Source organism: Ovis canadensis, chromosome 22 (genome assembly GCF_042477335.2).
Source record: "Ovis canadensis isolate MfBH-ARS-UI-01 breed Bighorn chromosome 22, ARS-UI_OviCan_v2, whole genome shotgun sequence".
Classification (NCBI taxonomy): Eukaryota; Metazoa; Chordata; class Mammalia; order Artiodactyla; family Bovidae; genus Ovis; species Ovis canadensis.
This window is the reverse complement of record NC_091266.1, coordinates 25315747-25343363: the sequence shown is the minus strand read 5'-3', so window position 1 is coordinate 25343363 and position 27617 is coordinate 25315747. Positions and strand designations below refer to the sequence as shown.

The 27617-nt window shown below is 40.1% G+C and overlaps 1 protein-coding gene and 1 long non-coding RNA gene across 3 annotated transcripts in view; one reads left to right on the top strand and one right to left on the bottom strand.

The window, feature by feature from the left end:
• Positions 1 to 27617, top strand: part of RNLS (renalase, FAD dependent amine oxidase) — a 365754-nt gene that overhangs the window by 235838 nt on the left and 102299 nt on the right. For both annotated transcript variants that reach the window (XM_069567939.1, XM_069567938.1), the window contains exon 6: positions 22816 to 22991. In XM_069567939.1, the coding sequence (XP_069424040.1) occupies positions 22816 to 22991 (176 nt within the window). The remainder of the gene's footprint in view (positions 1 to 22815; positions 22992 to 27617) is intronic.
• LOC138427852 (uncharacterized) lies at positions 1240 to 23155 on the bottom strand. The gene is made up of 3 exons (XR_011252200.1): positions 22782 to 23155; positions 20802 to 20918; positions 1240 to 1640 (listed from the first exon to the last, which is right to left on the bottom strand). It is a non-coding gene; the product is annotated as an uncharacterized lncRNA (long non-coding RNA).

Sequence of the window (27617 nt, the reverse complement as noted above, 5' to 3'; positions counted from 1 at the left end):
TAGAGCTCATATACAAATTAACCTCAGAAATATTACCCAGAGACAGAGACATACCAAGACATATTTAGACAAACACAGTGCAAGATCTAGCTTCAAGTCTTTTTTTTTTTTTTTCCTTTTTCCTCAGTGTCAGGAGTTAGAGATGGTCTAGATAAGTGTTCCTGAGAGCCCTGGTCTCAAGGCACAGGGAAAGAAAATCAAGTTCTGATAAAATGGCGGCAGGTCTAAACCACATGGTGGCCAGACAAAGCAAAATGGCCATCATAAATCACAACACAGAACACAGAGTTAAAACACACACAGATAAACCCGGCAGTCCTCATCAAAGTGAAAGTGAAAGTGAAGTCGCTCAGTTGTATCCGACTGTTTGCGACCCGTGGACTGTAGCCAACCAAGCCTCTCTGTCCATGGGATTCTCTAGGCAAGAATACTGGAGTGGGTTGCCATTTCCTTCTCCAGGGGATCTTCTCAACCCAGGGATCGAACCCAGGTCTCCCATATTGCAGGCAGATGCTTTAACCTCAGCTCCACCAGGGAAGCCCTTAAATACAAAAATACAGTCTCTCAGAAAACCTCCTATAGAGACACAGAACTTCAGATCCAAGTACTAACATCAAAGATTTCAAGGGAAGAAAGGAAGCCAGGTTGAAAGAAGAAGGGAGAGGAGGCAGGAGAGGAGGGTAAAAGGGGTGGCCTTACAGACGTCTCCTGCCACCTACAGATACCCAGGCGTTACTGGACTTTTCCCTGGGCCTCCAGAGAAGGGAGGACTGGAACTCGGCCCTACCAGAAATCAGAACCAGAATTCGAGTTCTCTGCCAAGAGGAGGGGATCAGTCTCCAATCCTCAGCTCAGTCTGAGGGCCCTTTGACCAGATTCCTGCATCCAGGACTGGGGGGCTAGGAAAACAGGGAAGGATAGGAAGGGTTAAGGAGAGGAAAGAGAGAGGGAAGGGGAGAGAGATCAATAAAGTCTCTTTCCTTACCGGTCAGGGCACTCTGGCCAGTTGTCCGTGTCAGGAGGAGACCAGGGACAAAAGGGTCCCAGTTGCGGCCGCTGGGTCTGGTCCGTTGGCAGGCAAGCTGGCCCCTGAGTACCCCGAGTGGTCAGGATGTCAGTCTTGGCAAAGAAGAATCCCACCAGAGTCACCATTTGTTGCAGGAAGAGGGACCCCTTCCAGGGCCCAAAACTGGGCTCTTGTCTAACACTCAGAAATGAATTGTCCGAGGAGACACGTGCTGACAAAGCAAGAGATTTTATTGGGAAAGGGCACCTGGGTGGAGAGCAGCAGGGTAAGGAAACCCAGGAGAACTGCTCTGCCGCGTGGCTCGCAATGTCGGGTTTTATGGTGGTTCTGGGAAGTGGACGGACACGCGGTGTCTCCTTTAGACCTTTCCTGAACTCTTCCGGTTGGTGGAGGCTTATTAGTTCCGTATTCCTTATCAGGATCTCCTGTCATAAAACAACTCATGCGAATGGTTACTATGGTGCCTGGCCAGGGTGGGCGGTTTCAGTCAGTGTGCTTCCCCTAACAACTCCCCCTGCAAGATGGGGTCTAGCGGCGCCGTTGGTTCAGGTTCCTTGGGATTCTTCGGATTCTTTCCTACACGTGTCGCCAACACCTGAGGTGTAGAAAATCCCTGTTGAGGCAAAAAAAAAAGGGTTTTACCCAAGGAAGGGGGGCACAATATGATATTTTCCCATACTATGATATAGGGAACTTGGTCAGGGTGTCCGATCCGCAGTCGGAAGATGATATCTCGGACTCCGTGTACAGTTCCCAAGTCGAAGATGCCTTCTGAGGGCCAGCCTACATGGAAGGTCGGCCATTCTATGCTGCAAAAAGTGATTAATTTATTCCTTTTAATTTCTACACTGAGGTCATGAGAGCGCATCTTGACCTCCTAAAATTATCAGTAACCAAGGATAGAGGTGTGGGGCTAGAATGGCATTGCCCCACTGTCCCTGGATCAGTCAGATGTTGGTAAATTAACACAGACAGTACAAACAGCCACACAGACAGACAGAGAGACAGGAGAAATACACCTCCGGGAGTCCGGAGGCAAAACCGAAAGACGCCGGCCTCCGGCCGTTCAGTGGAAGCGACCCGCTATCATCTACACAGAACAGGGGCACTCAGTCTCCCCTCACCGCGGTCGGGGACATCTCCCAACGACCCCCCACCAGTGACCTGTGGGTGCGTCCGCCTGAGTCGTATACCGGTCTCAGAAAATAGGCCCTGTCAGAAACGAAGACAGAGAAAAGCTTACTGGTTGCAGATGACTCTCGGGATTGGTCTTCCCATGGAGCCGGTGAGAGATCCCAGACGAGCCCCCAAATGTTATGCTCAAGTCGCAAAATCTCCCAATGACCACCAGGGAACCGATATCCAATGCAAAAGCAAGAGAGTTTTTATTACCAAGCTCGAGCTGGAGCTCCTATTGTCTAGGTAGACCACAAGTTCCTGAGCCTTAAGTCAGGAGATTTTGGTATGGGGTCTGATTGGCTCCTGGGCGGTGGGGTGAGGTCAGGGAATTTCCAAAGACTCTTGGATTTCCAAAGGCTCTTTTCCCGGAACCTTACAAAATGGAGTTTTTCTGTTAACAAAATGGAGTAGCTTAGATTCTTCAGAGTAAGTTTCTCAGTCTTTCTGAGCTTCACTTATTTGTACTATAAAGTTAATAGTATCTCCTAGAAATGTAATAAGGGTTGAAACCAGTGAATCCTAAAGGAAATAAACCCTGAATATTCATTGGAAGGACTGATGCTGAAGCTGAAGCTCCAATATTTAGGCCACCTGATGCAAAGAGCCAACTCACTGGAAAAGACTCTAATGCTGGGAAAGATTGAGGGCAGGAGAAATGGGTGGCATACAATGAGATGGTTAGATAACATTGCTGATTCAATGGACATGAATTGGGGCAATCTCCTAGAGAGAGGGAGAACAGGGAAGCCTGGCGTGCTGCAGTCCATGGGGTCACAAAGAGTCAGACATGATTTAACAGCTGAGCAGCAACAACAAGTATATCCAAAACTCCTAGTCCCAGGCCTTGCTTACTGGAGACGCACAGTAAATGCTGTCTTTATAGCTGTTCTCATATAATTATTTTATGATTTAAGTCTATCAGCTTTTTTTTTAAGAAAGAGAAAAGGGAAGGAAAAGGCCAATAGTGCAAGTTTAGTTATATTCTGTTAAAAATCATAACAGTTACACATTAGAGTAGTTAAACAATATCTCATTTCTCAAATAAGGTGTTAAACTCAGAGAACATTAAGTTAGATTCTCTCTTTATGGAATCTCCAATCACTTTTTGAGTAATTCCCCCCAGATTTATACTCCAGCATATCAGAGAAGAGTTAGATACTGTAAAGTAAGTCGTCAGCAAATCAAAGGCCTAAGACTAATTCAAGAGCAGTTTTCCAAGTCTGACTGCAGAATCTCACCACAAGATATCGCTTCATTGTGTTGCATAAATACTTTAGAACAGTTAGCATTTTTAACTCTGTCCAGAACCACCAATCCATCATTTTGCCCAGATGCGATATTCGTGAGTCGATTTAGCCTAAAGAATCCTTTGGTTTATTAACAGTGACTTTCCTGTTATTAAGTGAACTGAGAAGGCTTTGATATGCCCTTTAAGATCATATGGGGGCACTGCTATTTTTAATAATCATCGCCCCTACAGACTTCATATATGTGCTCATTTAGATAATGAGAAGAATCTACATGTACCGTATAGGATTTTGAATTCCCTGCATAATATGAATGAATATTAAACATCAGAATCTGAAAAGAATCTATTGAAATTCCATTAATATTTATAACTGATCTGTGGGACTAAGGGAATTCTTCAGTATAAAATATTCCAAATTCATGTTTGTAAGAATGAAGCATCCTTGAATTTAAAAATAGAGTTTTCCTCACTGAAATAGATTTCTATTATATACATACCTAGTGAATTCTTTCTGTTGATATTCTATATCCATACATTATTTAGATTCAGGAAAGGCATTTTAGAACCTTAAGCTCAATTGAACCTAACCCACTCTTTTTTATTACAAATCGCATGCCTGTTTGTTCCCTTTTCCACCGTCTATATTCCTAATATTGGTTTCTCAGGAGTAGCTAACAATATCATAAAGACTGTAGTCTATTTGATTTAAGAATTTTGGGTGAAATATTCAGATTCAATATTTTTTTTTGTCAAGATATAACAAGAAGAATAATTTCACTGGTCTTATTAGTAAAGGAGATAAGAATATCCACAGTAAACCAGTAAATTTCTTCTATGGAAAGGACCAGAAATATTTTGACACAATCATAAATAAAAACTTCATCTGATTAGTCTCAGTAGTTCAAATTTGACATTTTATCATCTCAAGGCAAAACCTTCTCTTTAATGTGCCAAATGAACAAGAGCAAATATTAGGTCAAACCCTCCAGCCCAGATACTTATTTCATCTGTTCATGGTATCCTTTTGAACAGTTACAAATCTAAAGCTGAGCTGAATTATGCAGCTAACTATGGTGATAAAGTGTTATCCTTAGAGCAGACCAGCATGCTGGCACCAAGGAAAAACCTTGCCCAACTCCAGGAAAAGAGTCCAATCATAATACCACTTAACACACAAAATTTCATATACGGCATGATGCTAAGTAGGCCAGAATAACAGTGTATAATAGGGGATGACTGCTTATTGCTGGGGAATATTGGGAAAGTGGGACATTTTCATTGACTGTCATCATAGAAAATCAGGGCTTTCTTACGTGCTGCAAAAGAACTCCAGCAAGGTCTGGAACACCAAGTGCGAGTTAGGACAAATCGCCTGCTCTGGGGACCTCGGTAGGTCCAATTAAAGGACTATTGAAATGCTTCCATTTTTTTTCCTTTTGGCAGTGCCAATAAAAGTTGCAACAGGCTGAAAATCTCCTTGTGACTAAGGATAAATAGATGTTTTCATAAAACTTGGGAGGTCTTAACCAAAGAAAAAACTTCTCCCAAACAGATTCTGAAATGTATGCAGTCCACTCAGTGAGGCCCCATTTGCTAAATGGGCAGAATCTATGGAATTTTTAAAGGAACTGATGCAAGGATCACAGAGGAAAGATTATTCCAACCCTGGAAAGCAAGTAGAACTCAAAATATGGTTGACAAGAGTTACTTTACTCCTTTTTTAAAAAAAAATCTCTGTATGTTATAATCAAACTTAGCTTGTGAAGCACTGGCTCTTGATTGTCTGCCTTCGAAATTCAGAACTTGTTCGTCCTCTAATCTCCGTTTCCGCAAATGGAGCCACCAATCAATGTCTTAGCCCCTTTAGCCTCAAATCAGGAATTATCCTTGCTTTTTCATTCTCTTTCATTGAACTCACTTCTGTTCACCACTGCAGTCACAAACCACGCACCATCTTGCTTTGTTTTGTTGTTTTTTTCCCTCTGGTTTTAACTGGTCTCTCCATACTGCTCTTTTCCAGTTCATTCGTCACATAGCCAGAATGATCTTCTTCAAACACATCTGGTTTTGCCCTTCACTTTCCTATGCAGAATGCTTTACTGCTTTCTCTCTGCACATAAGAATAAACCTCAGATCCTTAACATGACCTACAAGGTCCTGAATGAGCTCATTCAGGGGTCACAAGCCTTCTATAAAGGGCGGATAGTGCATACTTTAGACTGTGAGCTGTACGGTCTCTTGTTGCAACTACTTAGCTCTACTGTGTCACACAGGGCTTCCATGGAGGCTCAGACGGTAAAGAATCTGCCTGCAGTGCAGGAGACCCAGATTCGATCCCTGGGTCAGGAAGATCCCCTGGAGAAGGAAATAGCAACCCACTCCAGTATTCTTGCCTGGGAAATCCCATGGACAGAGAAGCCTGGCAGGGTACAGTCCGTGGGATCACAAAGAGTTGGACATGACTGAGCGACTAACATTCACACAAGTCATAGACATTATATAAAGAAATGAAGATGACTGTGTACCACTAAAACTTTATTTACTAGCGCACGTGGAAGCCAGATTGGTTTGCCAACCCCTGATCTGGCACACGCTGATTACCCTGGCCCCTCCTTCCGTATCTTACTTAGCTCTGCATCACACATTTTGTTTGTTCACGCCATGGTTTTTCCCACTGAAAACTATTGTCCATTTTGTTCCCTCTGCCTAGAATGTCTTAGCTTAAATATCACTTTTGTAAAGGTCATTCCTGAATCCCTAATTTGATTAGGTTTTTCTGATTATGTGCTGTGCTATGCTTAGTCGCTCAGTCATGTTCGACGCTTTGTGACCTTGCTGGAGTGGGTTGCCATTTCCTTCCCCAGGGGATCTTCCCAACCCAAGGATCAAACCTACATCTCCTGCTTGACAGGGGGATTTTTTTTTTTTTTTTTTTTTACCACTGATCCACCTGGGAAGCCTCTGATTTTATTAGAGAGTGTATTTACATGTTCTATAACTTCCTGGATCTTTAAATATTTGTAGAGTGACATACAAAAAACAGAGTAGTTGTCACCAAAAAGTACTCAGTCTAGAATTGGTGCTCTACCACTGGCTTTTCCCCAGTCAGTTCATTTACATTCTCCCAAAACAGCTTCCCCATCTGTAAAATGGAGTTATGAATTCCTTCCTCGTAATAATATTAAGAGAATCAGAAGATAAAATATATTTGAAAAAGATCTATCAATCAGAATCATGTAACTCCTATTATACTCTTTTTGTAACACTTTATGCGGCTTCCCAGGTGGCTCGGTAGTAAAGAATATGCCTGCCAGTGAAGGAGACGAAGGTTTGATCCCTGGGTGGGAAGATCCCCTGGAGGAAGAAATGGAAACCCACTCCAGAATTCTTGTCTGGAAAATCCCATGGACAGAGGAGCCCAATGGGCTACAATCCATGGGGTTGCAAAGAGTTGGTCACAACTTAGCAACTGAGCACACACATGTAACACTTTATATTTTTTTCATTTGATTTTTATTTTATATTGGAGAATAGTTGATTTACAATGTTATGTTAGCTTCAGGAGTACAGCAAAGTGATTCAGTTATACATATTTCCCATTCTTTTCCAGGTTCTTTTCACATCTAGGTTATTACAGAATACTGAGTAGAGTTCCTGGTGCTATACAGTAGGTCCTTGTTGATTATCTATTTTATATGTGGTAGTAACAGTTTATATTTTATTTTGCAGTAACTAAACATTGATTTGTGTAATCATTTGTTTGATGTCTCCCTCACCTTCACATTGTAAGGTCCATGAATGATGAGGCTGAATTTATTTTGCTCCTCTGTGTATCTCCCACATATGGCACAGTGCTTAACATAATTTCTCAAATACGTGTTAAACGAATAATGAATTAATGAAATCTAATCAAAACCTGAGAGGGGAAAACAGAAGATACCAGTTTGGGCTCAGAACTGAAATAAGAGATGTTTTAAGTCCATTGATTTCCAAGGTATGCCATTTTAAAAGTTCTGCTCTTGAAATGAGGGGTGTGTAATTCATAGGCATACCTCAGAATGTCAGTGCTACAAAGGCATTTGTGGTCAACACACTGTGACTTTTTCACAAAGCTGCATGCAGGTTGGGCTTCTCTACTCCACCATGTAGATGTGCTATCTCGAGCATGAGCCCCAAGGTCAACATAGAGGTGAGAAAGAAATGGAAGACATGCCATAGCTTTTAATAGCCTTGGACTAGTTGGGATGCACTTCACTCCCCATCATGTCCTCTGATCAAAGCTAGTTACATGGTCCAGCTTAACTGCCATGAGGACTGATAATTTCAGGTAGCACGTGAACCATTTGGTAAAAATTAACTATCTCTGCCAGACAGTATAAAAAATAGTGCAAATATATTTCCTAATATTAAACAAAATTGGCTATACAAAGGTACTATAAACCACATATACTGGTATATCATAGGTGATATATTTTATCAATTTGAAAAAGCTTTTCTTGAACTGTAATTAATCTCTTTTATATTAATATCTCGCTTGGTAGTAACCATTAGAATCTTACTTGGATGTCTTCTTCAGACACTTTTCTACAAAGACTTTTTAATGTTTAGGAGAGGAAAATGCTCATTTTGTAATAATTTCATCTTATGACCATGAATTTTCTATATAATCTGTAAACTTGGGCAGAATTCATTTTAAAAGAATTCTAGGTTCGTTTCTTCTTAAAAGTGAAATATTATAATAAAAGTTGACTGTAAAGAAATGAACTTCATAAGAAAAGAAATATCTAATGTTCTTTGCTCTCCAAATTATGAGTCTCCATAAGTTATTCATCAGTCATGCATTCAATGAATATTTATTGCATTTCAGTGATGGGCCAGACATCGTTCTAAGTGTTCAGGTGAATAAGACAGCTCTTCTACTGCTTACATTTGACAGAGAATAGTCAAACATATTACAGAATAATGATAAAAAGTTAGAATTCCTTATCAGCAAAATTTCAACAGTATTTAATCTGATATTCTCTTGTGTCCTTGTTATTTTATTTCTGCAAATATTTGTGAAATTGAAGTATCGGTATCTCTGTAGGACACTGTCTTTTCATCTAGTCAGTATTCCTAGTCAGGTCTTTAGTAATTTCTGAGTTACACTTACAGGAATATAAAAATGTACCTTGTTTTAAAGGGACAGTAATAAGCTCTGAAGCCATATCTGCTCCACTGAAGAAGATAGAAACGGTTCTCTATTTTGAAATCAGTCTCCTGGGGTCTCTCCTCCTTATTTATATGGGCATACCTCGCTTCATTGCATTTCACTTTACTGTGCTTAGCAGATATTTTATTCCTTACAAAATGAAGGTTTGTGACAACCCCATGTCAAGCCAGTCTCTCAGTGCTGTTCTTCAATATCATTTGCTCACTTTGTTTCTCTGTGTCACATTTTGGTAATTCTCATAACATTTCAAGCTTTTAAATTATTATTATATTTGTCATGATTATCTGTGATCAGTGATCTCTGATGTTACTATTGAAATTGTTTAGGGGCATCAGAAACTGTGCCCATATCACAGCGAACTTAACCCATAAATGTCCTCTGTGTTCTGATTGCTCCACCCAAAGGCCTTTCCTCCATGTCTCTCCCTCTCTCCAGGCCTCCCTATTCTCTGAGACACAACAATATTGAAATCAGGCCAGTTAATAACCCTACAGTGGCCTCTAAGTATATAAGTGAAAGAAGAGTCACATATCTCTCACTTTAAATCAAAAGCTAGAACAGATTAAGCTTAAGGAGGATGGAATGCCAAAAGCCAGGAGAAGCCAACACCTAGGCCTCTTCTGCCAAAGTCAGCCAAGTTGTGAATGCAAAGGGAAAGTTCTTGAAGGAGATTTAAAGGGCTACTTCAGCAAATAAAAATGATAAGAAAATGAAACAACTTTGTTAGTGATAATGGAGAAAGTTTTAGTGGTCTAGATAGAAGTACAAGCCAGCCACAGTTTTCCCATAGGCTGAAGTGTAACTCAGATCATGGCCCTTACTCTTCAGTTTTGTGGAGGCTGAGTGGTGAGGAAGCTGCTGAAGAAAAGTTTGAAGCTAGCAGAGGCTGGTGATTTATGAGGTTGAAGGAAAGAAGCCATCTCCGTAACTCAAACGCGCAAGGTAAAGCAGCAAGTGCTGATGCAGAAGCTACAGCAAGTCATCCAGAAGATCTGGCTGTGAAAATGAAGGAAAGTGTCTACACTAAACAACAGATCTTCAGTGTGGAAGAAACAGCCTACTTTTGGAGGAAGATGCCATCTAGGACTTTAATAGCTACAGAGGAGAAGTCAGTGCCTGACTTTAAAGCTTCAAAGGATAGGCTGACTCTCTTGTTAGGGGCTAATCCAGCCGGTGACCTGAAGGTGAAGCCAGTGCTAATTTACTATTCTGAAAATCCTAGGGTCCTTAGGAATTATGCTAAATCTATTCTGCCTGTGCTCTATAAATGGAACAACAAAGGTTGGATGACAGCACATTTGTTTACAACATGGTTTACTGAATATCTTAAACGCACCTTTGTGGCTCAGCTGGTAGGAATCCACCTGCAATGCGGGAGACCTGGGTTCAATCCCTGGGTTGGGAAGATCCCCTGGAGAAGGGAAAGGGTACCCACTCCAGTGTTCTGGCCTGAAAAATTCCATGGACTATATAGTCCATAGAGTCACAAAGAGTCAGACACGACTGAGCGACTTTCACTTTCTTTCACACTGATACCTAATGCTCAGAAAAAAAGATTCCTTTGTTTATTGACATTGTATCTAGTCAACCAAGAGCACTAATGGAGATGTACAGTGAGTGTTTTCATGCCTTCTAACACAACATTCATTCTGTAGCCCATAGATCAAGAAGTAATTTTGACTTTCAAGTTTTATTATTAAAGAAATAATTTTGTAAGGCGACAGCTGCCATAGATAGTATTCCTCCAATGGATCCATACAAAGTAAGCTGAAAACCTTCTGGAAAGGATCTGTGATTCTAGATGCCATTAAGAACATAATTCATGGAAAGAGGTCAAAATATCAACACCGATAGGAATTTGAAAGAAGTTGATTCCAAACTTAGTGGATGACTTTGTGGATTTCAGTATTTCAGTGGAGGAAATAACTGCAGATGTGGTAGAAATAGCAAAAAACTAGAATTAAAAGTGGAGGTGGTAGAATTAAAACTGAATTGCTGCAATCTCATGATAAAAGTTTAACAGATGAGGAGTTGCTTCTTAGCTATGAGCAAAGAAAGTAGTTCCCTGAGATAGAATCTACTCTTGATGAAGGTGCTGTGAAGATTGTTGAAATTACAACAAAGGATTTAGAATATTATAAGGGGCTTCCTCAGTGGCTCAGCAGTAAAGAGTCTGCTTGTGATGCAGTATCCGAGAGAGACACAAGTTCAATTCCTGGGTTGGGAAGATCCCCTGGAAAAGGGCCTGGCAACCAGTATTCTTGCCTGGAGAATCCCACGGGCAGAGGAGCCAGGCAGTCCCCAGTCCATGGGGTCGCAAAGAGTCAGACATGACTGAAGCGACTTAGTATGTAGTAGTATAAGCTTAGTTGATAAAGCAGCAGCAGGGTTTGGGAGGAATGACTCTAATTCTGAAAGTCCTACAGTAGGTAAAATGCTATCAAACAGCCTTGCATGCTACTGAGAAATTATTCATGAAAGGAAGAGTCAATTGATGTGGCAAACTTTATTGTTGTCTAATTTTAAGAAATTGCCACAGCCACCTCAACCTTCAACAACCACCACCCTGATCTGTCAGCAGCCATCAACATCAAGGCAAGACCCTCCACCAGCAAAAAGTTTACACTGGTTGAAGACTCAGGTGATGGTTAGCAATTTTTAGTAATGTGGTATTTTTTTAAAAATAAGATATGTACATTTTTTTAGACATAATGCTATTGCATACTTAGTAGACCACAATATGAGAAATATAATTTTTATATGCACTGGGAGAATGAAAAATTCATATGACTTGCTTTATTTTGATATTTGCTTTATTGTGGTAGCCTGGAACCAAACCCACAATAACGCTGATCTGGGTCTGTGCAGTTTGCCTCATGGTACTGCTCTAGTGAGATCTATCTCGTGCTTCCACCACTGCCACCGCCAGCCCATCACTGAGAACCCTGGGGATGAAAGAACCTGGGAAATCTAGTTCTCTTACCATCACTCACATGACAGATGATATTCATACGCACAACATACATCATGAAGATAGCTCAAGTTATTGTGAATCTCAAGAGGCTTAGCATTCTCAGATCACATATATCGAAATACATAGACTCAACAGTAATGTTATTTTCAGAATGAACTTGAATCCAACTTAATTTATCTTTAGAAAGAAAAGTATTCTCAGTCCTGGTTAGAGTTAACAATTTAACTCTTGTTAGTTGCACATGATTTTCCACAGAGCTGTGACATTTGTGAATTATTTATCTGTTTCCCTGTGTGAATTGAGTAGCTGTGGTATGTCAAGAACTGTTCTAGTTGGTGGCAGAGCTGAATCCAGACCAAGAAATTCTTAAACAATGTAGTATGTTTTCTTACCATACTATAAAATAGTTCGCTACAAAAGTGGGATAGAAATTAAAACCCTAAAATCTAGGGCAAACGCAAAGCTCAGATAAAGGAAGGTATTTTCATCACGTTGGTCCTATGCATTCTTAGTTTTAGTGTTCTCTTTGAGGGCCAGGGATTTCTGCCTCAGTGACAGCATGGAGTGATTAGGGAAAGAATGAGCTTTGCTTTGAAAATTGTCACCAATATCTGGGCCTCCATTTTATAGTCATGGAAAATTAAAGTTGAAAGGAATCTGAAGATACCAAACTTTTCTAACCCCTTTACTTCACATATAAAGAAACTGAGGCACAGAAGGAGGATTTTGTTTTTGTTTTCCATAATTATTGATTAAGTTTTCTAAAGAAACTGGTAAAATCTAACCTTTTTTGATATATTGGAGATATCAAGTAAGATTAAGGGCAGACAGGAGGAGAAGAGAAGGAAGAAACGAAATGCATTTGTCAGAACAGGCATACCTATGTCAGGCTTTGTACTAGATATTTCATATGTTTAGGTTAGTTTAGGTTACAAATAGGGCTTCCCGGGTGGTTCAGTGGTAAAGAATCTGCCTGCCAAGCAGGAGACACAGTTTGATCCCTGGGTCAGAAAGATCCCCTGGAGAAGGAAATGACACCCACTCCGGTGCTCTTGCCAGGATAATCCCGTGGACAGAGGAGCCTGGTGGGCTGCAGTCCATGGGGTTGCAAAAGAGTTGGACACAACTTAGTGACTAAACGGCAACAGGTTACAAATAACATAAAACCTGATTTGGATGTCTCAACACCCCTCCCCTCTAGAAAAAAGAGGAGGAAGCATCTATTGGTATTATTCTTGAAAATTCCAGAAGTAAAGCTTCAGGCGTGTCCAGATGGATCTATGAACATCATGAAGACTTAGTTTCTGTCCATTTCTTGGCTCTGCCTTTTTCTGGATGGGATTCATTCATAGTACCAATCATTTCAATGCCAAGTTTTACAAAGAAAGAACCTATTTCCCCATAAGCTCAACGCTAGTCTAGGAATTGAATCTCATTGACCTGATTGACCTGCCTTGAGTTAATGCATTGCTAAACAAATCACTTAGTTAGGAAAGGATTAATTGATCAGTTAAAGGGTCACCTTTATCAGGGGTGAAAGTAGTGGAGAGGGTTGATCCTCTAAAACAAAATTTAGCTACTGTTGCCAGTGGACACTGAACAGGTAATGTCTGCTACACAGATATTCACTCATATGACCTTTAAAACTAGCTTGGAGGTCAATATTCTATAGTATGCCTTTTCTCTAAAGGATACTGGGTTGTTTGAATCTATTAGGTAGATCACTAGGCAGAAGATTTTCACCACTTGTGAACTGGTTTGAGCCCCTTCATGAGACTGAAAACCAATTCAGTAGGAAAAGAAATATTAAAATGAATATCTGTAGGCAATGTATTTTTTTTCTGCCTATAACTAGGAGTTATAGTTAACTGTCCATCCCCCCAGGTTCAGCCCAGCCTGTCATCCCTCATCCTTTCCACCTCTCACCTTGTTTATTCTGAAATCTTATCCACTTTGAGGATTTGGTGCAACACCTTGATGCTTATACTACTCCATTCTCCAGACTCGAGGATGTGCCTCTAATCAGCAGAAAAGTATCCCCAGTAGTTCAACCCTGTCCCTGTTCCCACCCTCCTGACCCCATCCCACAGCCTCTGGCATTCAGTCCTCATAGGTATTGAGGAAATAGACATGTTTATTATTCAAGTAGTTTGGATTACTGGCAAATGTTATCATTTACTGCTCAACTGGCTGCAGATGGCAAACACACTTTCTGTGAACAATTTTCCATTGTTTACTGGTAGATTATTTCCTGAATTTGTATACATTTATTTATACTGGAGCTATGGGGAAGAATCTTCTGAAATTGGATGTATGAACTTTTGGGTAATGCTCATGTTATTTTCAATTCATCATGTGGGATTTTACACACTTGCTTATATTTAACTAAATGCCTATCAAAATGGTATCTTATACAAAATTGTTTAGAGGATGTCCCTCTGTCTTTTTAAACATAAGAAATCCAAACATACGTAGCCTGGGATAACAAGGATTGCAAACATACATGTGTAGTCGTTTTAAAACTTTCCTTCCTAGCTTCTATTTAAAGTGGCAAATGCATGCATTCCTAGATATATTAGTAGCCACAGGCCTTCTAATAGGCAAGTCAAACACCAAAAGAAGAGAAGAAACTAGTGTCTTTTAGTTTTTTTTTTTAAACTAGTGCTTCCAATTCAATAATGGAGAAGTCCCTCCTACAGATATAGTTGGAGGCAATGAGATTGCCCAGGACATGAGTAGGGCTCTTCTAAGTGAATTTTGGCTTCTGTAACACACACACACACACACACACACACACACATATATGTACATATACATCCAGTCCCATCACTTCATGGCAAATAGATGGGGAAACAACAGAAAACAGTGACAGACTTTATTTTCTTGGGCTCCAAAATCACTGCAGGCAGGGACTGCAGCCATGAAATTAACATGTGCTTGCTCCTCAGAAGGAAAGCTATGACAAACCTAGACAGCCTATTAAGAAGCAGAGACATTACTTTGCCGACAGAGGTCCGTATAGTCATGCTATGGTTTTTTCCAGTAGTCATGTGTGGATGTGAGAGACCATAAAGAAGGCTTCAGTTCAGTTCAGTTCAGTTGCTCAGTCGTGTCCGACTCTTTGCAACCCCATGAATCGCAGCATGCCAGGCCTCCCTGTCCATCACCAACTCCCGGAGTTCACTCAGACTCACTTGCATTGAGTCAGTGATGCCATCCAGCCATCTCATCCTCAGTCGTCCCCTTCTCCTCCTGCCCCTAATCCCTCCCAGCATCAAAGTCTTCTCCAATGAGTCAACTCTTCACATGAGGTGGCCAAAGTACTGGAGTTTCAGCTTTAGCATCATTCTGCGCAGAATTGATACTTTTGAACTGTGGTGTTGGAGAAGACTCTTGGGAGTCCCTTGGATAATCAGGAGATCAAACCAGTCAGTCCTAAAGGAAATCAACCCTGAATATTCACTGAAAGGACTGATGCTGAAGCTCCAGTACTTTGGCCACCTGATGAGAAGAACTGACTCATTGGAAAAGCCCCTGATGTTGGGAAAGATTGAAGGCAGGAGAAGGGGTTAACAGAGGATGAGGTGGTTGGGTGGCATCGCCAACCCAGTGGACCTGAGTTTGAGCAAGCTCTGGGAAGTGGTTAAGGGCAGGGAAGCCTGGTGTGCTGCAGTCCATGGGGTTGCAAAGAGTCGGACACAACTGAGAGACTGAACTGTAACTGTTTCTGTGTATGCATGCTGAGTCGCTTCAGTCCTGTCTGACGTCCGCTAGGTTCCTCTGTCCATGGGGATTCTCCAGGCGAGAATACTGGAGTGGGTTGCCCTTTCCTCCTGCACGGGATCTTCCCAACCCAGGGATCAAACCTGCATCTCTTGCATCTCCTGCATTGGCAGGCGGGTTCTTTACCACTGGACCACCTCAGAGGCCCATATAGATACTCGTGGTAAAGAAGCAAGAGACACAGGTTCAAGACCTAGGTCAGGAAGATCCCCTGGACTTCACTTTCACTTTTCACTTTCATGCATTGGAGAAGGAAATGGCAGCCCACTCCAGTGTTCTTGCCTGGAGAATCCCAGGGATGGGGGAGCCTGGTGGGCTGCCGTCTATGGGGTCGCACAGAGTTGGACATGACTGAAGCAACTTAGCAACAGCAGTAGCAGCAGCAAGGATATCTCAGTAAGTCTTAGCTTGCTGTATGAGTGAAGAGTGTAGTATATTCATGTAATTTTGGAAGAAAGTAGTCAGAAATGGTGACAAATTTGGGTCAGAATTGGGAGGGGAATATTCTAAGTTAAAACTATCCATATATCCAATTTTCTAGGACAATATAAAAATGCATTCTTCCTCCATTGCTCTGTTAAATTTGTTGTCCTGTACTAAATATTATATTTTAGGATTTATTTTCCAGCCAGATCGGTTCTGAGTCACTGGCTATTATAGTCAACCAGTACCAGGCTGATTTGATTGCTGTGTCTTTATAATACATTTAAATATATGGTAAAGTAAGTCTCCATTCAGTGATTTTTTTTTCAAAAACATGTTTTAATATTCTCATTCTCTTATTTATTCTTTAGTATTATTTTAAATTCAAAAAAAATTTTGTAGAATTAATTTACAATTTTGTTTCTTTACTAGTTATTGTTGGTATGTAGGGAAATCAATTTAATATCAAAATTTTTTAAATTAATTTAATGAATTTTATGTTGACTTACTATTTTAAAACTTGATTTTCCTTCTTCACTAATATTTATAAATCTTATTTTTATTTTTTATCTTACTGCATTACACTAGCAATGTTAAATAGCACTGGTTTAGTATCCTTGGTTTATGCTAATTTACCATGAAAATCTGTATTATTTCATAGTAAAGTATGATATAGACCAACAGCTTAAGAAAGCTATTCTATCTCATTTTGAAAAAGTCAGTTTTTTCATGTTTGATATTAAAATGTTACTGGATGCCTTTTAAATACATATTGAGATTATCATGTTTCTTTTCATTGTCCCTGTTTATATGAAAGAACACACCCTGTTAACACTCGTACAAGAATGATCTGTAGTTTGGTGTGTGTTTATATATGTCAGTGTGATATGTATCTGTAGTCAACATTATACTAGCTTGACAATTTTAAACTACTCACAAGTAGAACAGTTAGATCTTAAAGTATTTCTTTTTTGTTTTGAATATTTATTGATTGTGTTTTCAATTTCTTTTGTACATTTTAGTTTATACTGATTTATTTTATAACGAGTTAATTTCAGTAACTTTTTGTCCAAGAAAAATTAGCCAGTTTCTTTTGATTTGAAAGTTTTTTCACATGGATGGGTATACTTTTATGGCTTTAAAGAACTTATTTGCTGTTTCCTATCTGGTAGAGGAAGACGTTGGGGACGCTTGCCTATTTTTGAGTGGAGTGGAAAAAAACAAAAAAAGAAATAAAAGGTCTCCTCTGAGATGCCAAGCCACATATCCACCCTCAGGCAGATTTGGTGCCAGAATTCATTCTGCTAGTATGTTCTAAAAACCCAGTTAAAGTAGCCATATGCAGTATTGCCTCCAAGGTACCTGGCAGAAATGAAAGTAAATCTCTAAAGGAATAATCTTTAAACTTGAGCCTTAAAAATTTCTAACCCCAACCCTAATGTATTTGATTTTAAGCTACATATGCTGCTGCTGAGTCACTTCAGTTGTGTCTGACTTTTTGCATCCCTGTGGAAGCCTGCCAGGCTCCTCTGTCCATGGAGATCTCCAGGCAAGAATCCTGGAATGAGCTGCTATGCCCTCCTCCAGGGGATCTTCCCGACCCAAGGGCTGAACCCACATCTCTTAGGTCTCCTGCATTGGCAGGCAGGTTCTTTACCACTAATGGCACCTGGGAAGCCCTAAGCTACATATAGTTAGATGTTATTTTCTGGATGAGCTATGACAACCTTTGTCTTTAAGTAAACAGTATTTAGCCTGCTATTGTCTGTTATTATGACTGATATGGCCATGGACCTGAGGTGGCAACAATATTTATTTCAGCACAAATCTCAGGGTCTGTGTGGGGAATAGGTGACTTCTGTAGCTTTTAATTGCAGACATTTCATGTGCTGTGCTTAGTTGCTCAGTCGTGTCTGACTCCATGGACTGTAAACCACCAGGCTTCTCTCTCCATGGGGATTCTCCAGGCAAGAATACTGGAGTGGGTTACTATGTCCTCCTCCAGGGGTTCTTTCCAATCCAGGGGTCAAACGCAGGTCTCCAACATTGCAGGTGGATTCTTTACCATCTGAGCCACCAGGAAAGCCCAAGAATACTAGACTATCCCTTCTCCAGGGGATCTTCCTGACCCAGGAATTGAACCTGCATTGCAGGTGGAATCTATACCACCCGAGAGGCTTGTCAATCTTAGTGTTATATTAATAGTATGTGATGATGCTGCTGTTCTTAATATTATCAGCTTTCAGTGTCAGCCCTGGGATTTCTTTGGAAGGAATGATGCTAAAGCTGAAACTCCAGTACTTTGGCCACCTCAGGCAAAGAGTTGACTCACTGGAAAAGACTTTGATGCTGGGAGGGATTGGGGGCAGGAGGAGAAGGGGAACACAGAGGATGAGATGGCTGGATGGCATCACGGACTTGATGGACGCGAGTCTGGGTGAACTCTGGGAGTTGGTGATGGACAGGGAGGCCTGCCTCATGGGGTTGCAAAGAGTCGGACATGACTGAGCAACTGAACTGAACTGAGTGTCTTGACTCCCCACCCAAAAATGTAAACTAAAAGAAATGTAGTGTCCAGTTCACACTCATTAGGATGACTGTTAAACAAACAAACAAATAAACAAACAAGTGTTTGGAAGGATGTGGAGAAATTAGAACCTTTGTGTGTTGCTGGTAGGAATGAAAAATGGTGCAGCCACTATGGAAAATGATATGGTGATTGAGCAATAACTTAAACATGCAATTATCATATGAATCAGCATTTTCACTTCTGGGTGTATCCCCAAGAAGAAGTGAGAGCAGAGACTTAAACAGGTAAATTGTACACCCGCGTTCCTAGCAGTATTACAAACTCCAAAAGGTGAAGGAATCAACAAATATGGTATATATACACAATGGAATATTATGTGGGTTTAAAAAAGAAGGAAATTCTGACACCTGTTGCAACATGGATGAAGCTTGAAGACATCATGTTAAGTGAAATAAGCCTTTTACAAAAGGACACATTGTATAATTCCACTTATGTGAAGTACCTAGAGTGGTCAAATTCATGGGAAGAGAAATAGAATGGTGATTGGATTTCCCCAATAGCTCAGTTGGTAAAGAATCTGCCCTGCGATGCAGGAGACCCTGGTTTGATTCCTGGGTCAGGAAGATCCACTGGAGAAGAGATAGGCTACCCACTCCAGTATTCTTGGGCTTGCCTTGTGGCTCAGCTGGTAAAGAATCTACCTGCAATGTGGGAGACCTGGGTTCAGTCTCTGGGTTGGGAAGACCCCCTGAAAAGGAAAAGGTTACCCACTCTTGTATTCAGACTTGGAAAATTCTATGAACTGTATAGTCCATGGGGTTGCAAAGAGTCGGACACGACTAAGCTACTTTCACTTGGCAGGGACTGGGGCAAGTGGGAAGTGGGGAGTGGGGAGTCAGGAATTAGTATTCAATGCCTATGGAGTTTCAATTTGGGAAGATAAAAAAGTTCTAATGATCAGTGGTGGTGATCTTTACAGAACAATGTAAATGTACTTAATGCCAGAGAACTATATACTTAAGATATGCTTAAAAGGTAAATTTTTTATTATATACATTTTACCACAGTAAAACAAAGCCAAAAAACTGCTGTGCCTAAACCCAGGAATAGTCCGCCACTGTTCCTGGGGTTTTAATAAAAGAATTAGTCAGTACTTTGAGAGAAGTCAATTCTGTTATCCTTTCTAAAGCTGTTCTTACAACAGCTCAGAGGTCAAAATAAAAATATTTTCCAGAGGTGCCTTATGTTTGTATAGCACTTTGTATTTGAAGAAGACTTTTATGTATCCAAACCCATTTAATCCTCCTGACAGCCTTATAAGGTAAGTAGTATTACTCCCTTCTAATTGATGGAAGAAAGTGGAGCCTAAGAGATTAAGTTGTCCAAGACCACCAGGCTATTAAAGATGCAAAGGTTCAAATAGTTATCTTCTGACTGAAGTCATTGATCCCAACATACAGAAATAGTTGTCAACTTACTACGAACTTTACATTTAAAATGCCAAAAGCAAAGTTGTATGCTTGTTAAACTGAATAAAGCAAAGAAAAAGAAAGATAACATCATCACCTTCTCAGAGACCAAGGAATAATGATTGCACTGAATTTATGCTCTGAATCCTATTAACATATTTGTGGTTTTTTATGATACTCAAGTTCCAGGCCTTGGTCACGTTTAAGCTCTTGTTGGCTATTTGTATTTTTGCACTTTAGCTTCTGAAAATACCCTTGAATTTAGGGAACGAGGGCCTCTTCCTTAAAAGTCATTGTCTGAGGTTGCAGGTATTCAAATTTTAATTGAAATTCTCAAAAATGTTTGTCTGAGTCCAATAAAAACAAGTAGTCAGGTTGCTCTCTCATTGTTATGCAAGAGCTGTTTCATTTTTAGTCTTAAATTTCCTTTTTTATTGCTCTCCTTGGAGTGGATGGCTAATGTAAATGGAAGAAACCTGGCAATGCACCATCACGACCCTTAACAATTTTATGAGCTCCCCGCTAGAACAAATGTCTGGGTCAGTGCAACCTCACGCACACAGCTCAAGTTTCTCTCCCTTTGAAGCCTGCCATACATAAGTCAACTCAGAACCTCAACTCTCTTGCTTCCGAATGCTGACCCAGTAGCTTTCTCTGTCTCTAGGAAGATTTGGTGCCTCATGGAAGGCGGGTGTCATTGCCAATCCCTTTCTGTGTATGAGCCTTCCTGAACATATTAAACTGAAACGTAGGCAACACCCGCGAGACAATATGCAATAGGTTTCTCACTGTTGGTTGTATCCAGTGAAAGCATTTTGAGATTTTGCCCTCCTGTGTGGTATCAGTAAAGTTGACCCCAATAGGTTAAGCATCGCATGTTCAAAGAAAGGGTCCCCCTCCACCCTCTTTCAAGTTGTTCTAGCCACTGTGAGGTGAAACTGGACAGTCTTCTTACCATTGCATTTACGGCACAGATTCTGAAGTCAGCTCTCCCAGTCTCATATATCTTGCAATGTTTGGAAGCATGCCTCTTTATAGTGCTCACAGCGTCCTGGGCCTCTCTTCCATTTTGCTGTAAAATTCATAAGCCAGAGTGTAATGGGGAAACGAAGTACTTTAACAACAACAACAAAATAATAGCTCACATCTTCATTTGAGCAACACCAGGCAAACTTTCCCCTTGGATATATCTAACTAATTACTTTTATTCCCATAACTTACATTTATTAAGCACCTCTTCTGTACCAGAAACAGTGCTAAACACTTCACGCACATTATATCTTTTAATCCAGATCACAGAGCAGCATAGTAGATACTGACTTATTCTCATTCTACGCAGAGACTCACAAAGTAAAGAGGCTGAGTGCATACAAAGCAAGAAATTGTCTTGTGTAAAGCAAGAAATTTGTCTCTGTGTAAAATTACTTTTTCTGTGAAATATTTTACAAACCTATCTCAAAGAGACTGTTATCTTTTATCACAACTCTAAAAAAAGCTTTATACTCCCAACTGAAAGAATTTTCAGAATCGGTCTTCCCAACCCCCATCAATAATTTATATATTCTAGTATTTTCTTCTTTCAGCAGGAGGGAGCACCAACTTTCATATTATTATTTCATGTGTTTCATATCTATTTCGTTTTCTCTCAGCTTTTCTCTTCTGCATGATTTAAACAAATAGTAAAAGCAGGAAATCCTGGTTAACATTCCTTCCAACGTTGTATTCTCTGATGCCTCAGCCACTTTGTTTTCAGTGTCAAACTATTCTATTTCCTGTATTCTACTAAAGAGTGAGAGATGTGAAGCACTTATTGTCATTGTGAAAATATAGTAAAAAAAATTCAATGGTAGACAAAAATGAGAAGTAGCTCCATGTTATGAACAAAGCAGACATTATTTTTAATGCTGCCTAAAAGATGAAGAACATTATGAAGTCAAGCTTGTTTTTAGAAAGAAGCTTGGATTTTTTTAAAGACATTTTACTCTGGTATTTATATAATTTCAACAAGGCATTTTGCAATCCATTTAACATAAAATTAAGAAGATGAACATCTACTTTGTTCTCAGAATTTAAAGTGAGTAAAGGTTATGTATGGGCTTCCCTGGTGGCTCAGGTCAATCACGAAGGTCCCCTGGAGAAGGGAATGGCAACCCACTCCAGTATTCTTGCCTGGGAAATCCCACGGACAGAGGAGCCTGGCGGGCTACTGTCCAAGGGATTGCAAAGAGTCAGACGCCACTGAGCAACTAACACTTTTTCAGACTATATATAAGAAATGGTTCTAGGCTTCCCTGGTGGCTCAGTGGTAAATAATCCACCTGCTAGTGCGGAAGACACACGTTCCATTCCTGATTGGGGTCGATCCCACATGCAGCGGAGCAACAGAGTCCTTGCCTGTGCTCAATAGCACAGGAGCGGCAGCTACTGAAGTCCACATAGCCTACAGCTCAGTGCTCTGTGACAAGAGAGGCTGCCACAATAGCAAGCCCGCACAGCGTAGCTAGAGGGTAGTCCCAGCTCAAAGCGCTAGAGGAAAGCCTGTGCAGCAGCAAAGAGCCAGCACAGCCAACAAATAAATAGGTAAAATTTTAATAAAAGAAAAATGAAATGGCTCTTGCCCTGATGAGCTTGTTTTAGTGGATGAGAAAGATACAAGTAAATTTAATTATACCCAAGGCACTATATATTAGATCCTCTCTCAAATACATCTTGAAACCAACGCAACATTGTGAAGCAATTATCCTCCAATTTAAAAAAATAAAATACCCCTTGAATCTGTCCTTCTCTTCAGTGCAACCTGATTTGGAGTTTCAGAACTAGCCTAATTTTATGCTTCGAAGTTTAGATTCTGTTTGCCTTTCATTTATTGTCTGATTATTGTGATCAATTCTTAAATCTGGATTGAAAGGCTGAGAGACACTTCCATATTACTCACTTCAAGATACATTTTTATGTTCCTCTTCTACTAGAGTCATCAGAAATCGGACCTTCCCTTGTGATTCACACCACTGTCCCATTTGGAGTTACATACTTGGAACACAGCATTGAGGATGTGCAGGAGTTAATCTTCCAGCAGCTGGAAAACATTTTGCCTGGTTTGCCTCAGCCAGTAGCTACCAAATGCCAGAAATGGAGACATTCACAGGTAATCAGAGAACCCAGTGGTATGAGCACAGTTTTCTTAATCAGATCTGACTTTACTTTTTCTCATCTTTTGCCACTCTCTAGTACTTTTGCCTAGAAAATCCCATGGACAGAGGAGCCTGGTAGGCTGCAGTCCCCGGTGTCGTGAAGAGTGGGACATGACTGAGCGACTTTACTTTCACTTTTCACTTTCATGCATTGGAGAAGGAAATGGCAACTCACTCCAGTGTTCTTGCCTGGAGAATCCCAGGGACGGGGAGCCTGGTGGGCTGCCGTCTATGGGGTCACACAGAGTCGGACACGACTGAAGCGACTTAGCAGCAGCAGCAGTGAAATAAATTAACGTGATCTTGGGAGCAAATATGCATTTGCCTAACAGAGAAGTTTACATGTAAGTTTTTATTATCCTGTTATTTCTCAGTAAGAGACATATATAATTTTCTCCAATGTTATGTTCAAATTCTCGCATCTAGACTTGTATAACCTGAAAATCTGGGGTTTCTTATGCAGGCAAGGCAGGTTATGTATCAAAATGCAGCTGTTTCTCTGAGGTTTTTCTAAATCAGTACTGTGGTTATATAGAAACCACTATAACCTCCCAAATTTTTTGCAATATGTCAAATTAACCTTGTAAGTATATTTTGCTACCACAATTTTCATTTTTATTAAGTTCCCACTTTGGTTTTGACTGCTGCCAGTAGAGCTGTTTGGGAGAGAGAAATGAATACCTGAATAGATCAGGTATGAATGATGAATGAAAAATGAATAGATCAGCTAGTTGAGCTGTTTTTTTCAGGATTAGATAAACCTGCTGATCAGTCTACTAGTTCAAACTTTAAAAACTCTTTACACTAAGTAAATGCTGACTTTTCTGAAAATCCTCTGTATATTCCAACAGAAGTTTCTGAGTATTCAGAGAAAAAGTATTGATCTGTAAACTCAGTTGTCAAGTCGTGTGAGGACAGTGGAGCAGAGGGAAAAGGAACCAGTGACTTGTCTATTTTTCCTAAGATTTCCTAGCACATTGATTACCTGCTTTATAAGCACTATTTGTTACTAGAGCTGTGAACCCTTTAGAAAAAGTAGTTGGGAGAAATCGCAACAGATTTTGTATATTTTAAAGGACTTTCCAAAATCAAAGGAAATGGTAAATTACTTCCTAAAATATTGCAGCAGTTCTATGTGTTTACCCATATCTTCTCAAGTTAAATTATACAGTGAACCTTTCAGGAAAATATTTACTTAAACACATCATGGTCACTTTAGAAGACTTCTTCCTTTTAAAACAACATTTTCAAATCTCAATAGCCAATGTCTTTAAATGATAGTTAACTTAATCTTAGGTTGGTCTGAAAAAGAAAACACGGAAATAATCTTGTTGATATAATTTGAAGCTAGATGTTTTACATAGCAAGTGAAGTGAAGTGAAAGTTGCTCAGTACTGTCCGACTCTTTGCAACACCATGAACTATACAGTCCATGGAATTCTCCAGGTCAGAATACTGGAGTGGGTAGCCTTTCCCTTCTCCAGGGGATCTTCCCAACCAAGGGATCAAACCCAGGTCTCCTGCATTGCAAGTGGATTCTTTACCAGCTGATCCACAGGAGGGGAGCCTTACTTCTGCCTGTCATAACCTTCCTTCCCCCAGAATTCTTTGGCAGATTCCTTTATGAGGCAGTGTTGCCTGCCCCTCTAATAAAACCTCTAGGGAGAGCACCAGCCCTTTAAGGCTCAAGCCACTTTCTGGAAGTGACTGCTTTCTGAAAGAGGTAAGGGAGTATTTTGTGTAGAGTCCATTTTATGTTTCCTGATGTGGCTCTCGAGGCCTTCTGCTGCCTCTACTGTCTTACATCCATGGGGGCAGGGCCCGGGGGGTGGGATGGGGTGGGGTGGGTCAGGGCAGTGAAAGATGGTTGTTCATTTATTCATTTGTTTACTCATTTATTCCATGAGCATATAACAAATGCCTAGGTCACATCTAATACTCTGTCCATGGAATTCTAGAGACTGATCTTTGCTGAAAGCCTTCTCCTAAGACACTACATTTTTTTGCCTTGAGTAGGATAGCACTGCTTTCTAGCGGGTGCTGCTATTAAGGAAGGAGGCAGATGAAGAAAGAAGGTGTGTTTGAAAGACTTAATGGGGCTGCTCTGTGCTTCCCATTTGGGGTTTGAATAAAACACATGAGTAGGTGGTTCAGACAAACGCAGCAAAGCAATGGCAGATTTTTCGTGATTCTCAGTTCCTCCCCTTTCCATCATTTAAATGTTTACCCAGTTAATATACCTTGATGCCTAAGCTGTGATAATTGAATTAAGATTTCTGTAACAAGTATGATATATTAATCCTCTCAGCAGAAGAGTAATAACTGAAAACAACTTCCGTGTACATTGACAGGGGCCACTTAACCAGTTTGATAACCCTAATCCTCTCACCACTATTATTCGCTGTGCTTCCCTTTGTTTCAGAGTCTATCATGATGTCTTTCCCAAACTACTATAATTTTATACATTTACTATAAAAGTATGATTTGCTTGTGAGTTTAACTCTAACTTTACCCCATATTTCTGTAGTTTCTGAATATTTCAATGCCTTTTTTGTCACGTAGCACATTCATGGATTACTCTTTTGTAAAAAAAATAAAATAATCACTGAATGCATTTCAAACACCATGGACGTCAAGAGGGGAATTTAGGGGTAGGGGAAAAGGAGAGTCAGGTGGTAAATGAATGCTTTGGTATCTTTGGCAAAAATAAATGGATTTGGACTAGCCTATTAAACTCTTGCTGTGAAATTAGAATTGTTCTCTTCTGTAGTTCCATTTCTTCACTTGGTCTTTTGCCCTGAGTCTGTACTTTCTCTCTGCTCAATGTGAACCCTTTTATATTCTTTAAGAAGGATCATGAACTCTTTAAGAACCTCATCAAAACCATGAATATGAAGATGCACAGCCTTTCAAAATATACATGTACACATAAACACAAAGTTGCATCTAATTATGAAGTAACTAAAATTACAAACAACCTAAAATGCCTCCCACAAGTCCAGCATTAAGAACACCTGCTGTAAATGTTATTCTCCTATAACCCAAATAAATCAAGAATCCCTTATAGCCCAGTCTTGTGTTCTAGTCAAAGAAACAAAATTCAGCAGTCTAAAGGAATGTAAAATAATTATCATCTCTACTAGTATTTTTTATAGATCTTTAAAGATATCCAAAATTCGTTATCCTTAGCAGTACTTTTTGAAGTTTCTCTTCTCATTCCTTATATATCTCACTTCTATAAGCTCCCTCAAAACTTTTTGCACCTTAACTCTAGTTTTCCACAGAGTTTTCCAATTATCAGCCATGTAGGCTTTTCTTTTTTCTTTCCTTTCTTCATCCTTGCACTCACATTCTTCATTTTTGACTTGATGTTTTCCCCTCTCCTAGAAGGAAAATCTAAGAACTTGTCAATGCAAATTCCCCATTTTGGCTTCCACAGGTCTCCCCCAGTTGATTACTTTGGTTGGCATAGTACTGCCCAGAAGTTGGAAAAAATAAAAGAGGAAATAGGTGACAACTTTAGGCCAGAATTTTTCTTAAGAGGTTTGTGTTTGGTGGGATAGGGTGGTGGGGTGTGTATACATAGTAGAGCCTGAAATCACCTACATATTTACATTATTCCCTTATGAGATGAATTTCTGACCGGTAGCTGTGTCTTATTTCAGCGTTGGAAGGTCAGGTAGTAATTGATAGTTCCTTTTTTTTTTTTCTTTCTTACACATTTTCTGTCATATCTGCCTCACTGTCTTCTCTGTGGTAGGATCAAACTGAAAAGCAGTGACTGATTGATTGTATGAATATACCAAGACTATAAATTCAAACGAGTGTCCCTTTCAACATAGTCAGTCACCCTAATAAGCCACACCCTTATTGCAGCCAGATTGGGTTGCAAAAAAATCCTGACACTTATTCTTCAGCATGTACTCAGTTCAATCAGGTCTTTGAAAGGTGAGCTTGAATTTAATGTTTCAGAAACAACTGAAGGCATTTGGACATATAACTTTTTAGTAAAGTAGATGGGCAATCTTGACAATTTTCTTAAATGTTTTTATATAACTAAAGAGATATAACTGCTTGTGTTTATCTGTGTTAATGTGTCCAGTAGCTCATTCTAAAAGCTCCTACCCTAAAAGATGCTGGCCAGTGTATCACTACGGATTTAATCATATGGCCTTCTAGAATAAGTGCTTTGAAAGACAAAAGTCAATTGTGTTTATCAGTTAAAGTACATTAGATATGTTGTTGGATAATTTATTTAATGTGGGGTGATTACGACTTTGGGCTTTGGAGTCAGATAGACCTCAGTTCTCCCTGTGCCTTTGAGTAAGCTAGACTATAAGCCCATCTGTAAATGGTACAACTGAACCTCCCTCGTAAGAAGAGAATGACCCCTCATAATGGTCAGAATGAAAGGAGAGAGCACAGTAGGAAACATTTACTGTAACACTCGTACAAGGCAAGTTCTCCATTATTGCTATATAAGAATAGCAAAAGGAAGAGGAAGAGAGGAGGTGGGTGAAGGTGATTCTCTGGTATTTCTTAGTAGATAAGCTCTTTTCTGGTACCTTTCTTCATGCATG